Source organism: Odontesthes bonariensis, chromosome 14, assembly GCF_027942865.1.
Source record: "Odontesthes bonariensis isolate fOdoBon6 chromosome 14, fOdoBon6.hap1, whole genome shotgun sequence".
Classification (NCBI taxonomy): domain Eukaryota; kingdom Metazoa; phylum Chordata; class Actinopteri; order Atheriniformes; family Atherinopsidae; genus Odontesthes; species Odontesthes bonariensis.
Genome location: NC_134519.1, coordinates 22,737,001 through 22,759,352, shown reverse-complemented (window position 1 = coordinate 22,759,352; position 22,352 = coordinate 22,737,001). Strand labels below are relative to the sequence as shown.

Below are 22,352 nucleotides of genomic sequence, written 5' to 3'. Positions count from 1 at the left end.
GGCTGTATAATACACAGAGGCCGGAGATGACTTTCATGAAATACACAGAGAGAGAAACGTTATCAAACCACGATAATGACAGGCCTACCTCCGGTTATGCGGAGAGCCAACTAGTCATTTCACGCAGAGGAGCAGTTTCTTTGCAAGATTAGACATTCGGTGTATTGAACAGACAAGCAAGCAAACTACCAAAATAAATGAAAGAGTGCAAATACATTTGGGCTGCACCAGCAGCACAAACGTAAACTAGAAACAGCCATGTTGAGTGTGCAAAAGAACCACAAAGAGCATGAAACTGTAAAAAACTGCCAAGACATGTTTCCCATTAATCAAAGTTTCACAAGAAGTCTATCCAGTTTGTAAAAGCTGGAATAAAAACAACTGTGGAACAACTAAAAACTTGGACAAAGATGCAGTGCCACGTTGTTAAAACATTGCATTACATTCAATATATTATTCATGAGTGCAAAATGTTAGTAAGTGCAGCGCTGTGCACCGGGCGAACCCCTTCCGGCTTCCTACTCAAGTCAACTCAACTTTATTTATAAAGCCCTTTAAAACAGCCGTGGCTGAAACAAAGTGCTGTACGTGAGTAAGAACACGAAATATAAGGCATAAAACATAAGAACAATGTAAAAACAATAATAAACAATAACAATATTAAAACAATAAAAACAATAAAACAATAACAGAAACAGAGTCTCAGGCTGGGTTAAAAGCCATGGAATAAAAATGGGTTTTAAGACGAGTTTTAAAAATGGATAGTGAAGGGGCTTGTCTTCTGTGAAATGGGAGGTCGTTCCACAGTTTAGGACCGGCAGCGGAAAAGGCTTCCTAAATGGTCACAAGGTGAAGACTGACTGTTGCGAGAACCTTGAAAGGAAAGAGGCGTGCGATTCAGATTCCTACCATCTTTGTGTGAAAAATTGGTCATTTAAAAATGACATTTAAAAAATAAAATAAAATCATCAGAAAAGATTAGATGGTGACTCTTTTTTTTGGAAAAGACACCAGAAATGGGACAACGGGCCTCGATTAGAGGCCCCAGACTGATAAAGGTTAATTAGGAGCCACTGGTTTCAGTCTTAAACAATGTTCGCCTTTCTATCAACACATTTTTAAAACAGCAGGTAAAGGCTGCTTGAAAATAGATGTAATTGAGTAAAGGTAAACGATTCCATTAGAGACAGCAGAGTAAAAGCATAACTCAAGCAGTGGAGTGAATCCACTCATTTCACAGTTTAATTGTTTTATTTACACCACATAAAGAGGACGCTTAAACAAGTCAAGTTCCATTGCACCACTCAGTGACCCCTCTCCATCTGATCACCACATACCACATTCTTTGGTCAGTGCTGTTGCCATGGCAATGCCTCTCTGGTCGGTACATGGACGTGCCCCCTGACCCGTGGAGAGGTAACCTTTGGCCTCAGGCTCCTCATATAGGGTCAGGGGGTCAGCTCCAGCTAGAGGACAGTAAAAGTACTTCACTGATTGGCTATAATTTGCCCCTATTCATACCCTCATCTTTTTAAGTGGCATATAGAGCAAGCGGCCCTTTGCAGATGGTTTGCAGCACTTTATTCCGTTTACACAGAGCAGTGTGTGGTGCGAACACTGCTGCTTGTGGTATGAACGTGCTAAGTAGATATCTTAAAGGTGGGATTGTGTCTGTACAACTACACACTGACTTTCCACCTCTTCTGCTTTCTGAATCACACTGTGGAGGTGAAGATAGAGGACGTAATACAACTTATGGACGACTTTTGAGACTGTGTAAGTGAGTAGATCACTATAAAGTCCTAATAGACAAGAGAGATGTTGGGTCACGCTGAGTAAACCCAGTTATCTGCGAAGAGCAGTTTAGTTCGTCTTCATCCCTCTTCTCCTCACCCTCCCGATGATCTATTCCTCCCAGGCCAATCACTTGTCAATATCTCCACATTAATTTGAGAGACTGTGTGGGGGCAGGGATCTCTGAGATGTTGGATAGTGGCACAAGGACATGAGAAGGAGAGAGGCAGGCGGAGGAAGTGAAACGAGAGGAAAATGGGGAAATGGAAGCAGGATGAACGATGGGAGAGCAGAGCGTGGCTGAGATAGAGATGAGTGGCTGTGTTTTACCCATCATTCTTTTATATGGCTTCCCTCGAATATCAAAAGCCTTCCTCATTTGTCCAAATGAGCCCTGCAGTCAGCAGGATCTGTAATGATAATGGCTGTTTGAGAACTGAGCCTCAATGCGAGAAGAATACATCTTGGTCTCAATTCAAACTTCCAAGGCACGGCAAAGAAAAAGTGAGGTACAACCGTGACTCATGATGCACACATTCAGCCTCACATACTGTACCCGCATCAAACCCTGTCTCCACTGTGGGCACTTTAATCCACCTGCTGCGGTGATCTGATGATGAAATGAACAGTTTGTTCAATATGCACCCACTCCTCCATCACTGTCCTTTTGTATTTCTGAAAAAGTGCGACCCTTGATCCTTTGACCCCAACTTGCATGGCACAGATCACACTAGGGAGTGACAAATCTTGTAACACGTTTAACCCCATTCTTTGGTGGCACACATGTAGGACCACTGTTAGCTTTACAACGGCCTGATGGAATATTTGTCAGCATCTCTCAATATCGTAAAACGGTCTGATATTAACTTCTAATTTCCTCGCTTTTTGCTTAAAAACAGATGCAAAAAGGCAGATTTGTTCCTTTCTGCTTGTGTTGGTATTTGAATTTGTCACCTATTTCCAACAGACGTATTGCACATTGCTTTAAAAGGTTTCAGGGTGACTATTGAGTCAGACTTGCTCCAGTGAATATTTCAGCCTACAGGAATTCTTTGAAGTAATGGTCTGCTAAGTAACTTCTCTGCATTGAGCTCAATAGTTCCTCCACACTACTTACAGAAATGATTTTTCTTTCCCACAAAGACATAGTTGAAAAATTGTCTCCACTGCACTTAGCTGAAACAGAAAAAATATTTGCACAGGTGTATATATTAACATGTGTGTGCGTTTGTGTTTGTGTGTGCAGCAGGGAGGATTTCCACATTTTCCAGCTCTCCTGCAGTCTAATGAGTTATTTGTCATCTGCAGAGTAAAGGATTTTTAAAAGTCAAGCCAGGACCGACTCCCTCTCTATCCTATCTCTCACCCTCTCTCTTTCCCACTACCCCCCTGACACTTGCAATGGGCAATCGATAGGTTATTGATCAACTCTCTCTATCGCCAACCCACCAGACTAATCACCTTAACACCAGCCCAACTCCCTTTCTCTCTCCCTCCCTCCTCTCCTTGTCCTCTTCCCTGTTGCTTTCTGTTTCTGTCTCTTGCTGTTGCTTTGTGTCACACTCATTTGCGCAGTAAACTGTGCTTTCCTCCACATTTGGGGAACCCAAAGCCAGCTTGATGAGTGTTTTCCTCCCCAAGGTAAAAACCCAACACTTTTAAATGACCTCAATTTGAAATGCCCAACTCCTCCTAATTGCCGGACATGCAATATGGTATAGATAAAAGAAGAAAATTTAGCATTGTTGCTAGTCATCTTCATATATCTCCTCTTTTCCTTGCTTCCCGATTCCATCTCTCTCCGTCTGTCTTTGTTTGAGGGGGAAATCGATGGAGGGTATGAAACCAGCATAATTTCTGCCTCCTGTCCGAGGATACCTGAGGCTAACAGACCAAGGAAGGTGCTTCCAATGCATTTGTATTTCCTTCTTGTATGGGTTAAAGCTTTTTTTTAAGGCACAAAAAGATCAGATGTTTTTTTTTCTGAACAAAATCTCAAGTTTGAAAAGCTGAGATGACAGGATTCTGTATTCAGAGACTTTTCTCTTATATTTTACCCACTTCAGGGTCAGCTGTGGCCATCCATGGCTCATAACATATTTATTAAATGGCTTAACATAAACCATAAAGTTAATAAGACTCAGGTTATTCAGTAGTCTCACCAAGTGTTACAACCATGTGAGACAAACTGGTCAATAACTGCTTTTAATTCCAATTACAAAAAAAACCTGTTTTCTGTACAATTGTTTTCCAAATGTGTCTATGAATTTCATAGTTTGAAATTTCAACAGTCCAACAAAACACTTACACAAAAAGTAGATAACTTTCTGGTTCAGTAAAAACTCTGCTTTCTTTCTATTCCTTTATGCACATATATGTTTTTGGGTTTTTTTCTCTCGCAAGCTAGGACATGCAAAAGAGGTCCAAAGTTCCCATCTTGGACCTGGCATCAAGAGGTCAACCGATGCTCTGATTTCGTGACAATTAGCTGCTTTTCCACCATACACGATTACTCTCCTTTGAAGTCTCGAACTGATCTGACTAAATGAAAAGCAGAAAACCCCTGGAAGAGAATCAACATGATCCATGACCTTTGGATGTAACTGAAGATATGTGTTGTGAGGCTGAAACGCCAGGTTTGGACTATCCTGGCATTTGTAATCCATTCACTACTTCAGAAGAAGATTTTAAACACTCCAATTCTCTTAGTGTGTTGTGAAAACACAAACGCAATCTCTGAGTGTTTAACTCAAAGAGTACGACAAACTGCACAAACAACATGGCCGTGCGTACAAACACCAGGCTCTCACACACACACACACACCTCACAGGAGAATTGATTGACTATTCTGTCTCAATACATCTCTCCGTCTGTTACTTAGCAACCAGTGCCTGAGAGGATATGGATGCTGAAGAAGTTGTACTCCTGTGCATTTTTTGTTGATAAAGAGATATGAATAATGAGAATGTCGCCCTCACTATTCTGTGAGGTGCTCACAAAGTGACTCTGTAGTGCAACAAAATAACAAAAATGTGCACATTTATTCGTCATTGTTTCACTCTGCCAATAAGATGTGAGGGTCTTCTATTTGTTGTCTCTTTAACATAATGCCATTTCTTTTTACTCTCTTGTAGTATTCCATTTTAATGAGGCTGACTTGCTTTCTGTTGTGTTGAAGAAGTTGCTGATAGACTGTATAGTTTTTAAATGTTCTAGACTATCATGTTTCTTCTCCAAAAGATGAATGAAATACATTTAGCTGCCACGGCAAGTGAAGCGGGCTTTGGAAAATATGCAGACCGCAGCAAAGTAAACGTTCAATAAAAAAAACTCGGATTCTCCTTCATAAATCTATAATATAATGTAACACATGGTGAGTGAAGCACTTGAGATTTAATTGTTTTTCTTGTTTGTTTTCTTTGCACTGATGAACTGGAGGCATACGATACTTTCAATAAGCTGAATCCTCAGTGTTAAAAATACAAACTCTCTGATATGCCGGAACGAGCTTTGTGAGAGGCAGTAAAAGCAAAGAAGGAAAGACAAAGGCAAAAATCTGCATTATTTTCCCTTTAAAACAGAATAATTGCGCATTAACCAACTCAACATTTGGGTCATATTTGAACAGAATTTCTAGTCGGGTGGGGGGGGCTTTGCGTATGAGATGTTATTGGACAACAGGCGGTGTACATCCTGGACTGGTCACCAGTCCCCAACACAGAGACAAGCAAGACAAAGAATTTTTGTTACAAAAACAAATATGGCCCAGCTGCTCGGTCAAAATCTCTTGAGAAAGTAAAAAATTACACAGTGTGGGAAAACAACCCAAAATCTTCTCCTTACAATTAGTTGCAGTTTCTTATCATAATAGAAATGCTTCAGTGAGGTCTAAGATTTTATTTGTCTTAACAGTGTATGTTTCTTAAATAATATTACTGAAATCACTAAGCCTGCAAAACTGAAGATTTTTTTAAATTGCATTCTCTCTAATTTCTAGCATTTAGGCAAAAAAATAAAAAATAGATAAATCACTATCTTTTTAAGTCAAATCACTGTGACCTGTTAAGATAAGCAGACAGATGGCAACTTTACGTGTGTTGAATCATCTTTTCATCACTGCACCTATCTCCTTTTGTTTCCATTGTAATTAGCTTCGGTGTCCCTTAACGACGCATGCAGGGTACTTCAGCACATTTGGTGCTCGGGAGGAATTATGCTGACTGATTTTGCCCTGTTTCATTCAATATTCTTTATTCAAAAGTCTCCTTTTGTCAGAGCACACCAGCTTTTCTCTGCCACAGGCCTCGAAGATAAACAAGATGGAAAGTGAGTTCTGGAAAACACTGATGAATTCTCAAATATTTATCTAAATGTTAGAAATGAGTCCAGTTTAAATATATATACATATATATAGAGATATAGATATAGATATAGATAGAGTTGTTATATGAAATACATTCCATGGCAACTCTACAGTCAGATTTCAAAGCATCAATGACATAAAAAAAAGAAAAAACAACAACTAAACTAAACAGTGTTTCCCACAGATAAAGACACACACACACACACACACACACACACACACACACACACACACACACACACACACATACACACGTGGTCGTACAGACTTCAGATAATATAGTTTTCAAACCTACAAACCTTTATTGAATAGCTGCTGCCCACCAAGCAAAACGCTGAACCAAAATTCTAACTTTCGCCAGAATGGAGATGTTTTTATTTTAAATAGACGTAGAGAAATATGTCAGTCCATCGTTCCGTTACTGTGCCAGATGCTGGCAATTTATGAAAACTAGCGATGGGAAAAAAAAAATCGATTGAGTAAATAGAAAAAAAAAATTGATAATAAAAATAATAACAAAAAAATCTAAATAGCCTTAGTTATCGTCGTCAAGGAATTAAATTCCAGGCCAACGGGGACATCATTATTAACCTTATTGAAAGGAGGAGGGAGCGCAGCTTTTAATGGCCTTTTGTTCAACAGATAATAAAACAAGGAAGTTGACATTTCAATTTCTTCCCCCGCTCCCGCATATTTCCGGTGTCAGGGATGCACAGGTCAAAGCCTAACAGCTGAAACGATCTCACACAAATGCCTCAATGTTTAGGAAACAGCGTCGAGTCTGACTGAACTGATCGATGATCAATATTTCGAACGTTGGGATCAATATCTGAACTTTAAGGGGAAGACAGCTTGGGGCTTTATGATAGCCGGAAATAAACAGTTTGTATGGATGGACTTCTCGTTCATGCCAAACTCCTTCTTTAACAACGGCTCTCAAATTCATTTAAGTGATTAAAATCTATAAAAGTAAAAAAAAAAAAAAAAAAAAAAATGTAGAGAGAAAAAAAACATCCCGTAGTAACAAGCTTCGGGTTGCTCTGGTCTTATGTAGTGGAGGCCTGCAGTGGACCCCAAAAAAGTGTGTGTGTGTGTGTGTGTGTGTGTGTGTGTGTGTTTGGTTAAATCCGTTTTTTTTTTTTTTTGCCAAGTAGTTCATTTCTAAATATTATGAATTCTTAAATGTCAACCAACATAGTTTCGAACAAAGTTAATTTTTCTATTATTGAAAAATATAATCGAAAATATATCCCGTTATTTGCAACAAAGTTGAACAGATCATTAGAAAAACATATAGTGACTACAGTTTAGTCTATTAGAAAGTTGATTGAAATTGACCATACAGTAAAATGGTCCCTTTTTAAAATATAGGCTACTTTGGATGGTCTTATTTTGATCCCTGCACCGTTGAATTTAAGGGCAAATCCATCCTTATAATTCTGTTTTATTTGCTTTTTGTCGGTTATGTCCTGAACAAACTGCAATACGCGTGGACATAACTGCAATTATTTATTTTATCACCCCAAATCTCTTTATTTCAATTATTTCTTGCAATCTATTTTCCCGCTACAGCAGATCCGAAGAAGTATAAAATGATAAACAATTAGACTGAAATAACAAAAAAAAAAAAAAAAAGAAGAAGAAGAAGATGAACAGAGTTACAAATAACTGAGAATAGTTTGAAAGCCTCTCGGGTTTCTTATTTAACTGAAGCCACATACACACACACAAACAAACCACAGTAAAGATAAACCCGGGCTGCGTCTTGGCCGTGGCTGAATGAGGCGGATAAACGCGTGAATCACGGCACCGAGCCCGGAGCTCAGATCCTCAAGCACTCCGACTGCCCATTTATAATCATTCTAACTATTATTATTACTTTTATTATGTGTTAGAAATAACGTTTTATGTAGGCTATATAGTCTAGTAGGCCTATTTTAATGCATGCCTCTGTTTTCGAACTTCACATCCCGATCCGTAAAGTCTGAAAGAACGCGTTTAATTTAATCCAAGTACTCGTTCTGTAAATTTCGGCTCACGGTATCTGGAAATATACCAGGATATTATTTTACACGTGCAAACATCCCACTCGGAATTTGGTGACCTTCGCACAATTCAAACCAGCGGGCTGCTCTCTCATTGGCCCGCGACGTTAGGATCCTAACTTTGTGACCTTCTCCCCCTCCTCCCCACCCCACTAACCGGCATGCGCCACGTCATTAATCTCTGTCAGTCAATACTTCGATTAGCTTTATCACTAAGCGCATAAATGCAAAACCATACAGTCCGTGGGAAAGCAAAGTTTATCTATAAGGAACTCATGCGTTCCTAAACACAGCCGCGGACTTTATTTTACAGAACGAACATTCCGCGTCAGGATGTCACCTGTCTCCTGCCTCCGCGTGCACTGATACAGGTGTGATGCGTGTGCACGCGCGTTGACATAAACGCCATGGTCGACGAGACAAAAAATATTCACACCTTCTCATAACTTCTGAGATTCTGATACAAACAGTTTTGAGACAACCGTGTAATCCCTGTGAAGAGGACAACTCTGCTCGTGCCCGCCCCACATTTTAAATACACAGAGGCGCGCCCCCCTATCTCTGACACGCGGCTCAACCTGCTCTCAGTGGAAGCGATGTTGGACCAGAGATGAGATACAGCCCGGGAGAGCTCCACATGAATGCTTACAGCGCGTCAACAACACGGAGCCAGGCGGTTCTGTGCATGCCTCGGAACGACAGAGTTTCTCTTCGAGACACCGGATTGATCGGACAATTTTAATCAATGGATTTGTGTTCAAGCTGCTCGGTAATTTCATTGCTCCGGGAGGGCTAGGGAGTAAAAAGTAGCGTGTGTACCTGACTGAGGGTGAGAGAGCAGCAAGAGGAGAGACAGGGGAGAGGGTGGGAGGAGGGGACGTGGGACCATATATTCTTTCAGCTATGGAGCTCACCATGGACAACTTGCACAGCGTCTCGTCGCATTCCCTGGCGGGGGACCACATGAGCTCTCCGCACGCTCGACCGTCGCCGTCTCCCAGCTCTACAACCAGGAATCTGGTCTCGCACGCTCCCGGCGCGCGGTCAACCATGGTTTCCGGCATGGCCTCTCTGCTTGAGGGGTCCGGAGGGGACTACCGGACAGACCCGTCCGCCTTGTCCGGGCATCTCCATCCGTCGATCAGCATGTGCGAAACCGGGATGAGCCTTAGTAACACTTACACCACTCTGACCCCCCTGCAGCATCTACCTCCGATATCCACCGTCGCGGATAAGTTTCACCATCCTCACTCACACCACCACGCTGCCGCCCACCAACGACTCTCCGCCGGGAATGTCAGCGGAAGCTTTACGCTGATGCGAGACGACCACCGGGGGCTTACGTCCATGGGCAACCTGTACAGTCACTACCCAAAAGAGATGTCCGTATCCGCTATGGGTCACGGCTCTCTCTCCCCGCTGTCCGGCGGTCTGGGCTCTCTTCACAACTCCCAGCAGTCGCTCTCAGCCTACGGCCCCAGCGCGCACCTCTCCACCGACACCAAAATGATCTCTCCGGTGTCAGGGTTTGAGTCCCACACATCCATGCTGTCCCGAAGTGACCAAGAGCATCTGGCCAGGAGTTTAGGGGGGCATGGCCACGGCATGATCTCCAACCTCAACGGCATGCACCACCACCCGCACAGTCACCTCCACTCACAGGCAAACGGCGCAGTGATGCTGGGGGACCGGGAGAGACACGGTCACGGGGCCAGCCAGGGAGTATCAGGGTCAGGCATCCAGGCGGAGGAAATCAACACAAAGGAGGTGGCTCAGAGGATAACGGCGGAGTTAAAGCGGTACTCTATCCCGCAGGCCATATTCGCTCAAAGGATCTTAAGCCGGTCACAGGGCACCCTCTCAGACCTCCTCCGGAACCCCAAACCCTGGAGTAAGCTCAAGTCAGGCCGGGAGACATTTAGGAGGATGTGGAAGTGGCTGCAGGAGCCCGAGTTTCAACGGATGTCTGCTCTCCGGCTGGCCGGTGAGATAGTCTTTTCAAAATTGTCATTTTTTTCATTCAAATTAATCAGGCGTAAGTAGCAAAACAGCCACAGTCACGGTCTATCGTGGTTACAAACAGACACTTAAAAGATTCAGTACCCCGGACAGCTCTTCCGGTTAGGACATGAGGCACAGCGGCTCCATCAGTGAAATTAGCTGAATCTTTATTTCCCAGGGATTCAGCTATTGTGATTGGAAGGAGACCAAAGCTTTTGTGTTAAACTCAAATGCATCAATACATTCTTGGTGGACATTGACCTTTACGCACTCTGCTGTAAACTAAATGTGTAGGTCTATATTTTTAATCGACAAAATGAAATCCCAGCTGATTCACAATAAACCTCGAAATACACGTCCTCCCACGACGCCAGTTTCTGCGCGCGCGCGCGCGGCTCCTCAGCACCAGCGGCGGCGGTGGGGCTACTGGGCCAACTAGTTGCGCGGCAGAAACGGGGTGACCCCAGGCTACCCGATCAATACTCCAGTTCCCACTCTCCTTTTTAAATGTGGCACACCAATCAATACTCGTATCGGAGCTGAAAGACGTAATAACCGCCTCTTGGCTTTTCATTTAGTATAAAAATAAAAGCTCTGAGTTTTGAACACGGACGGGTATGATGGCTTTAACACCTACTTCGGAGACCGAAGCGTGTCCACCATCATTTCACAGGGTTAAAAGAGACATTCAAATGGCTGATTATGCTCTCTAACCTGGGACAATATTCTTATAGTTACAGATTTAAAACATAAAATAGAATAAAACTAAAACAGGTGGAATACACAGCGATCAGCCATAACCTTATAAGCACTAACAGTTAAAGTGAGTATCACTGCTCATCTTGTCACCATGTAATTTTCTGCAGGTGAAACCTGTATAGTGACGTCCACATGCGTGTTACTTTGACACCCGCCACCTACTTAAACATTTCTTTTTTGCAGAGCAGTCACACAGTTAAACTGTAATAGCACTAAGAGCACTTCCCTACAAAAGCAGCTCTAGCAGCACAGCAGCTAGAGCTCAACAGCACATGACAGCTGTTAAGGAATGGCTGAAAAGTGTTCAATGCCCCACACATCCTCAAGATACCAAAAAGATGGCATCTGCAAGCCCACCCAATCCACAAGGAGCCCACCCCGCAACCCACAGGGCTAAAAAGATGTGTTGCTGATATCCAAGTGCCAGACACTCCAGGGCACCCTCAGATATTCTTTGTCCACACCCTGACTGGTCAGAGCTCTTTGAGAGGCACGGAGAGGAACTATTTAATGCTAGGCAGGTGGTCATAAAGTTATTTCTGATCCAACTGCATAAACCTGACGATGTGATCCCCAGATCTACTCTGAGGCAACCTCGAGCTGCGCAAACTGCTCTGATGAAATATTGATTCCAGCTGGGGTGGGGATCGGTAACACAGACCAATATGAACAAGAAAATATAGAGAATATGGACTTTTTGAAACTGATCCCCAAAGGCCCTTAAAAATGTATGATCAATTTGCCTTATTTTCCCTTAAAATTCACATGATCATGCCTTAGTAGATATCAACAACTCAGAGGGAGAGATTACAGGTGAAAGTCAACAGATTTGTGATTCATCTGGAGAAAGCACTCAAGTACAGATGGAATATATGGCCAACAACAGTAAATAGATAGATAGATAGATAGATAGATAGATAGATAGATAGATAGATAGATAGATAGATAGATAGATAGATAGATAGATAGATAGATAGATAGATAGATAGATAGATAGATAGATAGATAGATAGATAGATGAGGATTTGTAGCTGAGGTTTTGAGTGTCATTAATAGTGTTGCTCTGTCCTTTCAGTGTTTGCCTGGCTTTGCACATAGGAGATCAATAAGGCTGTTTCCCCTTCCCAACCCCCTTCCCTCCCACTCCCTGGTGCTCTCCCTCTCTGCAGCACATGGCAATAATATCACTAATCTTTCTCTGGTTAACCTGGCAACAGGAAGGCAGGTTGTTTGGCCTCAGGAGATTTGTGCCAAATAACGAAACAAAGCAAAAAACACAGACTGGGGGACGGGAAGATGAATAAGAGCTGTTTCATCAAGTCAAGTGATGAACAAAATAATTTTCAGTCCTCCCTGCACTCTCTTATCAGACCCATCTTTTAATGCCCATCAAACTTACTTGTGCCATGAAAGATTAATACCAGTATTTTTTTCTGAGGAATCCAAATGAACCGAATTGGAATGTGCAAAACTTCAGTCAACCTGGCTTGAGTGCAAAAGCGAGAAAAGCATAACTGACATGTGGAAAAAGAGCTGCAGGAGCCAGGAGATGCCATTGATTGAGAGAGGGCTGGCAGGTTTGGGCTTTGTGTGAACAGTCAGATAGAGGCAGGGTAGTGAAAGGATCAATACCAACCTTAATAATTGATAAGTATAAGGGAGACGAAGGCAAGAGGGGAAGAAAGAAAGAGGCAGAGACTGGTGGGTGTGAGCGCTTGTAACAGGATCGTCTAAGTAAACAAAGTCAAATCTGTGGTTAACAGCTGAGGACCACACACCAGTCCTCCTCCCTAAACACCACAGCAGATGGTATGTAAGTGGTTTTGAAAAACACTGTTTACACCCCAAACATAACTGTGAGATATCATTAGCAACAAACCTGACCCCAACCAGCGTGGTGTAGACTTCCACTGCTGAAAACTCACCTTAGAGCATATTTATGAGGCCAGAAAAAGGGAAGCCTCATCTGACCATGTGTAACAAAGGAAATGCAATATTTCATGTTAAATCAGGGCAGGAAGGCTTATATTATAACACAGACACCAAAAGATCAGAGCCTAAGCGAATCTTACAGTAGACAAAGGGCATCAGAGCATCCAGCTGCCTATCGACACCTAGTAATGAGTGCTTTCTGCACATGTCAGCGAATCCTCAAAGCAATCCAAGGTTGTGATGTCATTTGATTTTAAAGGTTGTTATGCTTTATGGGGTTTGTAATGCATCTTTATGGAGGCCTGAAGCACATTCCACAGAGTGTGCATGTGCATGTGTGTCTGTGTGAGTGCCTTCACATGCACGTGTGTGTGACTGGGTTATAGAGTGTGTCTGCACCATACATTGTTTAGGCTTATCTGACTCACTCTGAATCGGTATTGATTTCCTCTCCTCTGCTCTCTTCTGCTCTCTTTGGCTCTCTCATATTCCCTCCCTCGCTCCTTCCTTCCCTTCCATGCCTCCCCCTTTCTCTCTCATCTGGCTCTGTATCAGCATCTGCAAGGCAGATCCCTTGCCATCCAGCCTTAATTCATTTCTACTCTCTGGTCATCTCTTTCTCTCTCTGTGTAACAGGCATTTTGCAGAGCCACTGGCACAATGGTGTAAAATATTTTGGCACTCAGCATGAATGAAAGTAAATGTGCTGTAACTTAGGGAAACCTTCAGCGTTGACAATATAGCATAGCAAAAGAATAAGAAAAAAATGCTTTGTGTAGTTTCGTACAAAATTTTCAACTTCCATAAAACTGATCAAATCTGATATTTGGGGCATGTGTAAACTCCAATCAGTCATCTTGTATGCCTTAATCAAACTATGCCGTGTAAATATATACACGATTATATTTTGTAAAAAAGTGGAGATGAGACTAAGCGGTAGAGACTAAATTCATCCCAAATTTACATGCATCCGTGATTGAATTGCCTCAATGTCTTGTGCAAGACATTAACAAAAACATGGAAACAGAGAGACTAACATGTTTTGTTTAGTTTTTTATTTTTATTTGATCCATTACATAATATGACTTTTTTTAAAATTATAATTTGCAGCAGAGCCTTGTTTTCATACGGTCCCGCGTGGCTCACATGTCAGTTTGGATACGGCCTCGTGGTGCTGAAAGGACAGCTCCTTCTGATCTCCCCCTCTGTTAAACGTGCAATAAAAACCCCTTCAAAGCATCCCTTTTGTTCGATTGGTCAGGGTTGAATTACAACATTTTAGCGTTAACCTCTTTGTCCCCACGGGTAACATTCATCACACATAAACTTCATCAACATCTCACACTCTACAAGTCTGCCGTTTGTGTCAGAGAAGGCGAGTTTATGAGAAACGCGTTAAAGCAAAGTCACAGTCTCACATCTAACCTGTTATGTTTGGTGGAGATAGTTCGGTTTGATAAAAGTCATATGATGTTGATTATAATGATGTAATACCTAAACATACACGTAATATTAAAAAATATTTTGAGAAAAGTAAGTTTTCGTTTATAGTGCAGTGAGTGATGTTGTTGGTGCTCTAAGGCAATTCTTAACATTTCAGATAAATGGACTATTGAATCTATTTTGAATAATAAAAACACATAAAGTTTGTTTAAGACCCCAATAAAACAAAATATTAAAACTAAATCAAATTCCTTAAATTCCTTTAAAAAAAAAAAAAAAAAAAGTCACATCTGATAGTTAAAAGAAACTGGATGTTCTTTCACCTATACCTGTAAATGTGTCTGGCCGGTAAACACTCTCCACTTTCCCCTAATTGTCTAAATCCTAGTCTTGCATTTCAGATATCAAAATTTGTTTCACATGTTTGATTAAAGCCTGTGCTGTCTGGAGAGCTTTTTTTGTCCACCCTACGTTTAAATGAGAGTTTAAAAAGCGCACAGATGGGAAGAGAAAAAAGGAGAAGCGTTAAAATAAGCATTTAAATGTGGCGCAACTTCTGCAGACGGTTTACAGACTACAAGCCAATATGTGATGGGTTTTAAAGCTGCCGATCACTCGCCTCAACAGGACAACATGGGCTTTTCATTGGGATATAAACGGCAGCTTTCAAATAAAGCCAATCCTAATCAATTGAGTGTATTTAAAGGATGGGAGGGACGGTGTGGGTTCACCGCCGCTGTGCTGTGTGTTGTTGGAGGAGGGGGGTGGTCTACATCCCGGCAATGAATAGGCCTATAATATGATCAATACAATCAATAATCGTACATCTGAGAGGTGTGACAGAGAGTGATTGACACCAAACTGTTTCTCACCTGCAGTAGTCCGTCCAGGGCGGGAGAGGGCCCGTCTCACCGCACACAAAGCCCGATCTCATCCGTCCGTCCAGGCGTCGACTAGCAGCAGCACGGTGCGGTTAGTTCACCGTCTGCCCCTCATGGCCCATCTGCTCTCACATCCACACACACACACACACTCACACTCAAACACATACACTCACATGTTTATATGTGAAACACGTGCCAATTAGACACATAAATACAAGTAAAGAAACTGAATTGGAGCCCTTAAACTGATGCCTGCTGCATTTTCATTTGGCAAAATCAGAGGATTGAAATACATATGGCCTTTTTAAGTGAGGCTCATTTCCACTTATTGGCTTTCATCTCTGCTTGGTGTTACTCTGATACCTCGTGGAACATGTTGCTGATATCTAAGAATCTCAAATTTCTTCCTGCACATGCAACATTTCAAAACACGCCAGACAGAGCGTCTTCAGTCACAATCACATTCATACATCTGCTGTCTTGCTGTTGTGCAATTTATGCTGTAACACAACTCTGATAAACTGTTATTAATGGCTGATTATCAGTGGAAATTCAACCCCTTCCAATTTAAGTTTTTTTTTTTCCCTTTGGGATCTTTTCTGATCTCACCTTGACCTTCAGTTTGCAGAATCCTGTTTATGTGAGTGAGTTTGTCTCACCGAGGCTGTTTTCACATTCCTGTTAAAAGAAGAAAGTGATGTGCTCATCTGGCATAACAGTTCAATAAAGAATAAGAGTTCAACCTAAACAGAGGATTCACTTCTCCCTGAGACACCTTGTCTCCAGCAGTCTACCGTTTTATGTTATAATTTACTTAGTGTCGTCTTAAAATCAGACAACTGGACTTTTTTAGTGTACTTGTTTTTTTTATTGATTAAGGATTATTTTTACACGCCCTAAAACAGCACAGGGTTCAGAGCAGAAAGCCCACTTTCGGTGTTTTGCATCTTTTCCCCCACGGTTGAATGTTTGAGCTCCACCGTGCATTCTGAGTGCACTGTTTGACTGTTTTCACAAACACTTGGACATTGAATGTGTGTTTCTGAAAAATCTGATTTTAAGAGATGGACCAATTTGTGATACTGCAAATAATTTGAAAAACAACCCTGGCCCGATATTAAGCACACAGACGTTTACCTCCCCCACACTCTCCACGGCACAAATACTAAGACGTATGAGACATCTGGTGTCCAGCTATTAGACACATATATTTTTGATAATCTGATTTCTATATTTAGGAGTATTTTCTCATTTTAAGTGCAGTACTTTTTATGTTCAATAGACACCTTTTTCCTGTAAAAATCAAGTTAGACAGATGGCTTTTGTATGCCTTATTAGAGCTTATATGTAAAGGGAATCTTTCAAAACCACAGAATATGAATCCTTGTTCTCTAATGTCACCCATAACATAACAGTCAAGTCAACCATTCTATGCCTCCACTGCGCATGAGATCTTCTTGCAGATACGTCCACAGTCACTATGAAAGGCAAAGCAGAAACAACAGTGGCCACTTGCTGTGAGCCATAAAGCAGAGCTTCTATTAAATGAGGCACAAGTGCACCTTGACATGCTCAGCAGCAAGTGGATCAGTAAGAGGTCAATGTGAAACTTAAGTGGCAGTTGCCTGACACCCTTGGTATTGTTGACACCAGGACATATGAATGAAACAGCTTGACTAAGAGCCACTTGAGACTGCTGCTTGTCTGTTCAGGAAAGCTCATTTAGTAATGAGGCAGCTAAACATAGCTTATAACAGTTTGGTTCTCTTTTCTCAAGAGAGGTTCCTTTTAATGAGCAGCTCCCCATTTTCCCTCCCCGCGGTCCTATCTTTGCTCTGCTAGAAGGATAATCAAGGGGCCAAAGGAGTCCCACTTGAAATGGACCTATTGATTATCTGAAATATGTACTGACCAGGGCCAGGCCTGCGCTAACTCCTCAGTTTTACTTGGTTATGATGGTGGCCATGTTGGCTTCCACAGCGGGCCTCCAAGCTGCTCTCATTTGAGCTGACAGAGGAGGACCAGAGTAGTGTTGGCATTGTAAAATGGCCAGTAGCACAAGTTGTTCGAAAACAGGCATTACATATTAAATTATCACTATATTAGCGCGAGCATTCAGTCATTACATTAGGGAGTATTGAGTTTGGTTTGAGACAGCACTTAGAGAGCCCAGAGGAGAAGCTGGCATGGCTGGGCCTGAACCAATTGAATAAACGTTCCATGAAATGGTTCTGAAGTGCGGATCAATCAATATGGTGACTATCAATCTGAGGGCAAATTAAAACAATTGAGAAAAACAACAAGAGGAAAACGGTCATGAAAGGACGGAGTGATGCATCTGTGGAGGCTCTGACACGGGGACAAACACCGCTGAGGAGAAATATGCGCGCAGTTATGATTTGCTTGCAGTAACAAAATATGAACAATAGCAGTTCGTATACATGCACTCACACACATGGCCATGCATACACATGTGCACATTCATATTGATCTCCACCTCCCAGTCAAATCTGTTTACTGCTGTTGTCTAAACCTGCTGTACAATCATCAATCATTTGCATACACCACTTCCACACTGCAGCCAGCCTTGTTCATCTAGTCGCCCCTCATTTCTTCTTTTTCACCCTTTCCTCATTTCCTCTTATCCTCATGTGCACCTACGGTCACCTAAAGCTAGGATCATCCCTGTTTCTTCCAGTCTTTCAAGCACAGCACCTGACTCCATATCCTGCACTCCCAGACTGGATGACTGCCACTCGTTTCCCGCCTACCCCCCACCCCCCCTTTGTTCTTCCACAGATAAACAATTTCTTCTCATCTGTCTGTCACAAGGCGCGCTCTCGAACCATACTCCCCCAGCGCGAGTCAGCGCGCGCACACACCCATCCACACACCCACACACACACCCACACACACATCCACACACACATCCACACACACGCACACACACTCAGACACACACGTACACACGCGCACACAAAGCCTACACGCACCTCGCTCTCGCGGATCGATGGGGATCGATCGGGTGGGGAAGGGAGCCCTGATTACTGGACCACGTGTTCAGGAGAAAACCGCGGAAAATCGATCATTGCAGCTTTTTAGGGCAGCAGAACAGAACAGACTCCCTCCAGTCTCCACAGCCAGAGCCGAGCCTGTACTGACGGTGCATCCAGGCAGCACGGCAGACCGCTTCTTTGTCAGCATTTCACATCACGCTCCTCCGGTTTCAGCAAGACACACAGATCTACAATGAAAACACTTTAGACACATCCATAGCCTCTCCTCATAGGATTTATTACTGGTTCGCCAAAATGTAATGTGCAAAAATTGTTTACCAAGACAAATGAATTCGCCAACCTCACACACGAAGCATGAAAAGTAACTTTAAAGCTGGGATATGTTTTAGATCAGGAACATTTTCCGAATACATTTCTCATCTATTTTGGAGATATACTGTTTTCTCCTCATTTTATCATTTAAAAAATAAATAAATAAATAGGGATATAAAACTTGACAAGTAGGTTCGGTCTCACAAAATATGTGTAAAAGGTTTGGCAACATGTCCAAAAAGTAGTAGTTATGATCAAATGGAAAATACTGTTGGTTGTTGTTTTGGAGAGCTTTCAGGCGACAGGCAATCCTCTACCGTGCACTGACAGGAATGTGTAATAGTTGTGTGATATAGGAATAATATCTGACACTTTGATAAAACGCAAAACGGATGCATGTTACAATTTATAAAGAGGAAAAGAGAAATGTAAGTTATATCATGAGCAGAGCTCATGGATTGAAGTTACTTTTCAGTTTAAACAATTTGTCCCCTTCACGTTTTTTTTTTTTTTTTTTTTTTTTTTTTGCGTGTTATATTTGCGTTCTGTTGCAGCACCAGGTGTGGACCACAAGGAAATTGTTTTGTCCTGCCTTCATGTACAGCTTGAAATCTGAGAGTTCACACCTAGATTCCTCCAAGCTACATATTAATCGTGAGAGAAAGAAAATAATAACGCAACTAACAAAAAAATAAAAAAAGGTTTAGTCATGTTAGACCCGATAGAGCCAATTTACAACAGTCACATATCTCAATACGTTCTAAGACATAAATTTATATAAATTTCATGAAAAAAAAAATAAGATAGCCTAACTGCCAAGTTAAAACAATTCTTAAGTAGTGAAAATGTAAGGCGTGTCTCGGTAAACAGCGTTGAAATAATTCACACAATATTTTGAAGGCTGAAACCCCCCAAAACCTAAAAATAATGTTCATTAAAAGACGCAAAAGGGAGTAATCCCAAAGCACTGGTTTAGATCAGATTTCATTTGGAGATTTGATTAAATCAGTTTTGACTTTCAAAATCTTAAAGTCATAAAAGGGAAGCTCCTTCCCTTTTATTCTGCCATTCTGCCTTTTACAACATGTTTCACGTTGGCCTCGTACAGTTCGACATGCTACCTGGCAAATGTGGCTTTTTCCAATGTGTATTATTCTCAACACTAAGACTTCCGTAACTCTATGCATGAACACAAACAGCTGCTGTTCGTCCATGTTTCAATCTTGTGCTTTCACACCCTGATTGACCCTTTTCCCAATGTGGCGCCTCGTTTCTTTACTTGTATGCCATAACGTGTCTTAAACGTAAACCCAAATAATGTCAATAGTATTAGATTATATTCCTATCCAGTAGGCTACTGTACTTTGTATTTACTATTTTGTATAGTTACTAACTATTTTGACGATAATTAAAATGCATCTCTTTTTTGTCGTCTCCTTCCTCCGTTCATTCCTTCCCTGTCTCCAGCATGTAAACGTAAGGAGGAGGACCGGGGGCGAGAGCGCAGCCAGGTGCCAAAGAAGCAGCGACTGGTCTTCACCGACCTGCAGCGTCGTACCCTGGTAGCCATATTCAGAGAGAACCGCCGCCCCTCCAAAGAGATGCAGCTCACCATCTCTCAGCAGCTGGGCCTGGAGCTCTCCACCGTCTCCAACTTCTTCATGAACTCACGCCGCCGCTGTCCGGACCGCTGGGACTCAGAGGAGCACGGTCACGGCGTGCATGGTCACGTGCACGCTTCTCACGGAAACGGCAGCAACAATAACGCGTCACCGATCCAAGCCGGCAACTCCTCTGCTAACACGTTTTCCAAGGCCTGACGGCTGCAGGACAGATGCCTGATCGGATACGTGGAGGATAGAGGAGATGTTTTTTTTTTCTCTTTTCTTTTGAACACCAAACATTGTGCTCTAACTGCTGTTCTGCACGGCTACTGAGTGTGTAGCTTCAGACCAATCTCATCTGATTCATCTGCTCTATGTGCTGCACATGTGCAGATGAATCAGATGCTTTCGCTGTGTTTTCTTTTGATATGAATGTCATTCTAAGTGGGCTGACGTGCATTTGATATGAGGCTCCTTAAACCAAAGATTTGGTAGCTTTAAGAGTTTCCTTAAACCAACCACATGTAACTCTCTGTCCATCTACCTGAAAACCAAAGATAATCTATATCCACCTAACTACACTGTAGGTTTGTGCGGATGCCCTGAAAAGTGAGGATTTTACACCAGGAAACAATAGCTTCAAGACCAAAGAGCCTGTTTTCACTAAACAGCCAGGAACCAAAGAGCAGGTGGATCTGCTTCACAGTAACAGTTACCAGATATAGAGTCAGGTTTAGAGTGTGTGGATTTGTGCCGAGTCTGGGGTGAAAACAGATGCATTTAGTAGCTCGTTGTCCAAAGAAAGACCCTGTTTGCTGACCTGAATTTGTGCAAGAAACAGTCCTGGCTCAGTTTCAGTACCCATACTCGGGCTGATTTTGGCGGCCTCAAATACCTCCTCTGGGCCATAATGAGGTTAAACCAATTAGTCTACCTCAGCAGTGATGTCTTCATTTTCCTTACACATGCTGAGGCTGATTGGGAGGTATATTTGTGGGTGACAGGTGTCTGAGAAAAGTTCTTTGAGGCACAAATACCACCTGCAGCACTGCATACCTGCGTGCAAAGTTCTGATGGTCTGCATGTGGCAGAGGGGCATAATACTTCACTCAGCCTGCTCCACATCAGAGCAACAGTGCCACCTGCTGTCCATTCAAACCAAATACAAAGGTGTCATGAGCATGATGATGTAGTCACAGCTCATACATCCGGCAGGCCTACAGCAAACAATTACAACCCTGCAGAGTATATTTCTCTCAGGACACACTCCACACTTATACAAACAAATCAAAGTTGATTATTACAATTCTTATCAACACACCCTTTGATACGTATTTGAATGTTTGTTTCTTAACACTCATAGTACGGCTACACAGCCATAGACTGCGTAGCCACATGAGAGGTTATTTTCAGGTTACAAAAAGAGAACAATCAAGCAGGGACGACACTCCACACATTGGAAAGGTGTCATCCCCGAGAGTAGGGGGCAAGGGGCAGAGGAAGGAGGGGATCTGTTCTGTTCTAGTGGCCAAACACAGAGGTCAAACGTCACAATATAGGATCCTGAGTGCCAATGATGTTTGCCTCTTCATGATAATCAGAGAACAGATGCAGCCTTCTCCGTCGCCATGCGCCCCGCTGTGTCTGCTCTGTGTCATTACAACCTTCGAAGTGTGAGCACTATATGGGCGAGTTGCCCATTCCATACCTCAGAAAAACAATATGTGATCAACATGAAACACAAAGACTGTAAATAATCTTTAATTTCATCTACCGTTCTCTCTATCCTATCTATTCTCTATCTACTCTCTTGCTACTTCCCCCGATAATTTTTCCCTCCTTTAACTACTGATGCGGGTAATAATAGTACCATAGGCACATGGTTTCTCTCTTGTGACTATTGTGCTATGTTGTGCTGAAACTATGTAAAGAAGCACCTTCTTGACAAAATGTAAAAACTTTAGGTTAGGGAAAGTAGACAAATCAACATGTCATAGACTGATCCTATGCACAGACAAGGAAGGGATACCAAGAGTGACAAACTGTGCTATTTGTGAATATCTGTGTGATGGAATAGATGGACTGTCTGGACATGAAGGACCTCTTCCTTGATCTTTAATCGTCTTTGAACTGGACTGTCGTTGCATTCCTCTGCTTATGGTATTCTGTGGTTACCATGAGAACCGCCTCATTTCTA

General features: G+C 42.3%; 1 protein-coding gene across 1 annotated transcript; it reads left to right on the top strand.

Moving 5' to 3' along the window:
• The first annotated feature begins 9,106 nt into the window (after positions 1-9,106).
• Positions 9,107-20,371, top strand: onecut3b (one cut homeobox 3b). Its single transcript, XM_075482317.1, has 2 exons — positions 9,107-10,187; positions 20,019-20,371. The coding sequence occupies exons 1-2, from the start codon at positions 9,107-9,109 to the stop codon at positions 20,369-20,371; spliced, it is 1,434 nt and encodes a 477-aa protein (XP_075338432.1).
• Positions 20,372-22,352: the final 1,981 nt, after the last annotated feature.

Coding starts and splice junctions, on each gene's coding strand:
- onecut3b (XM_075482317.1), top strand. CDS start 9,107: ATGGAGCTCACCATGGACAACTTGCACAGCGTCTCGTCGCATTCCCTG. Junction 10,188..20,018: donor GTCTGCTCTCCGGCTGGCCG/GTGAGATAGTCT, acceptor CCCTGTCTCCAG/CATGTAAACGTAAGGAGGAG.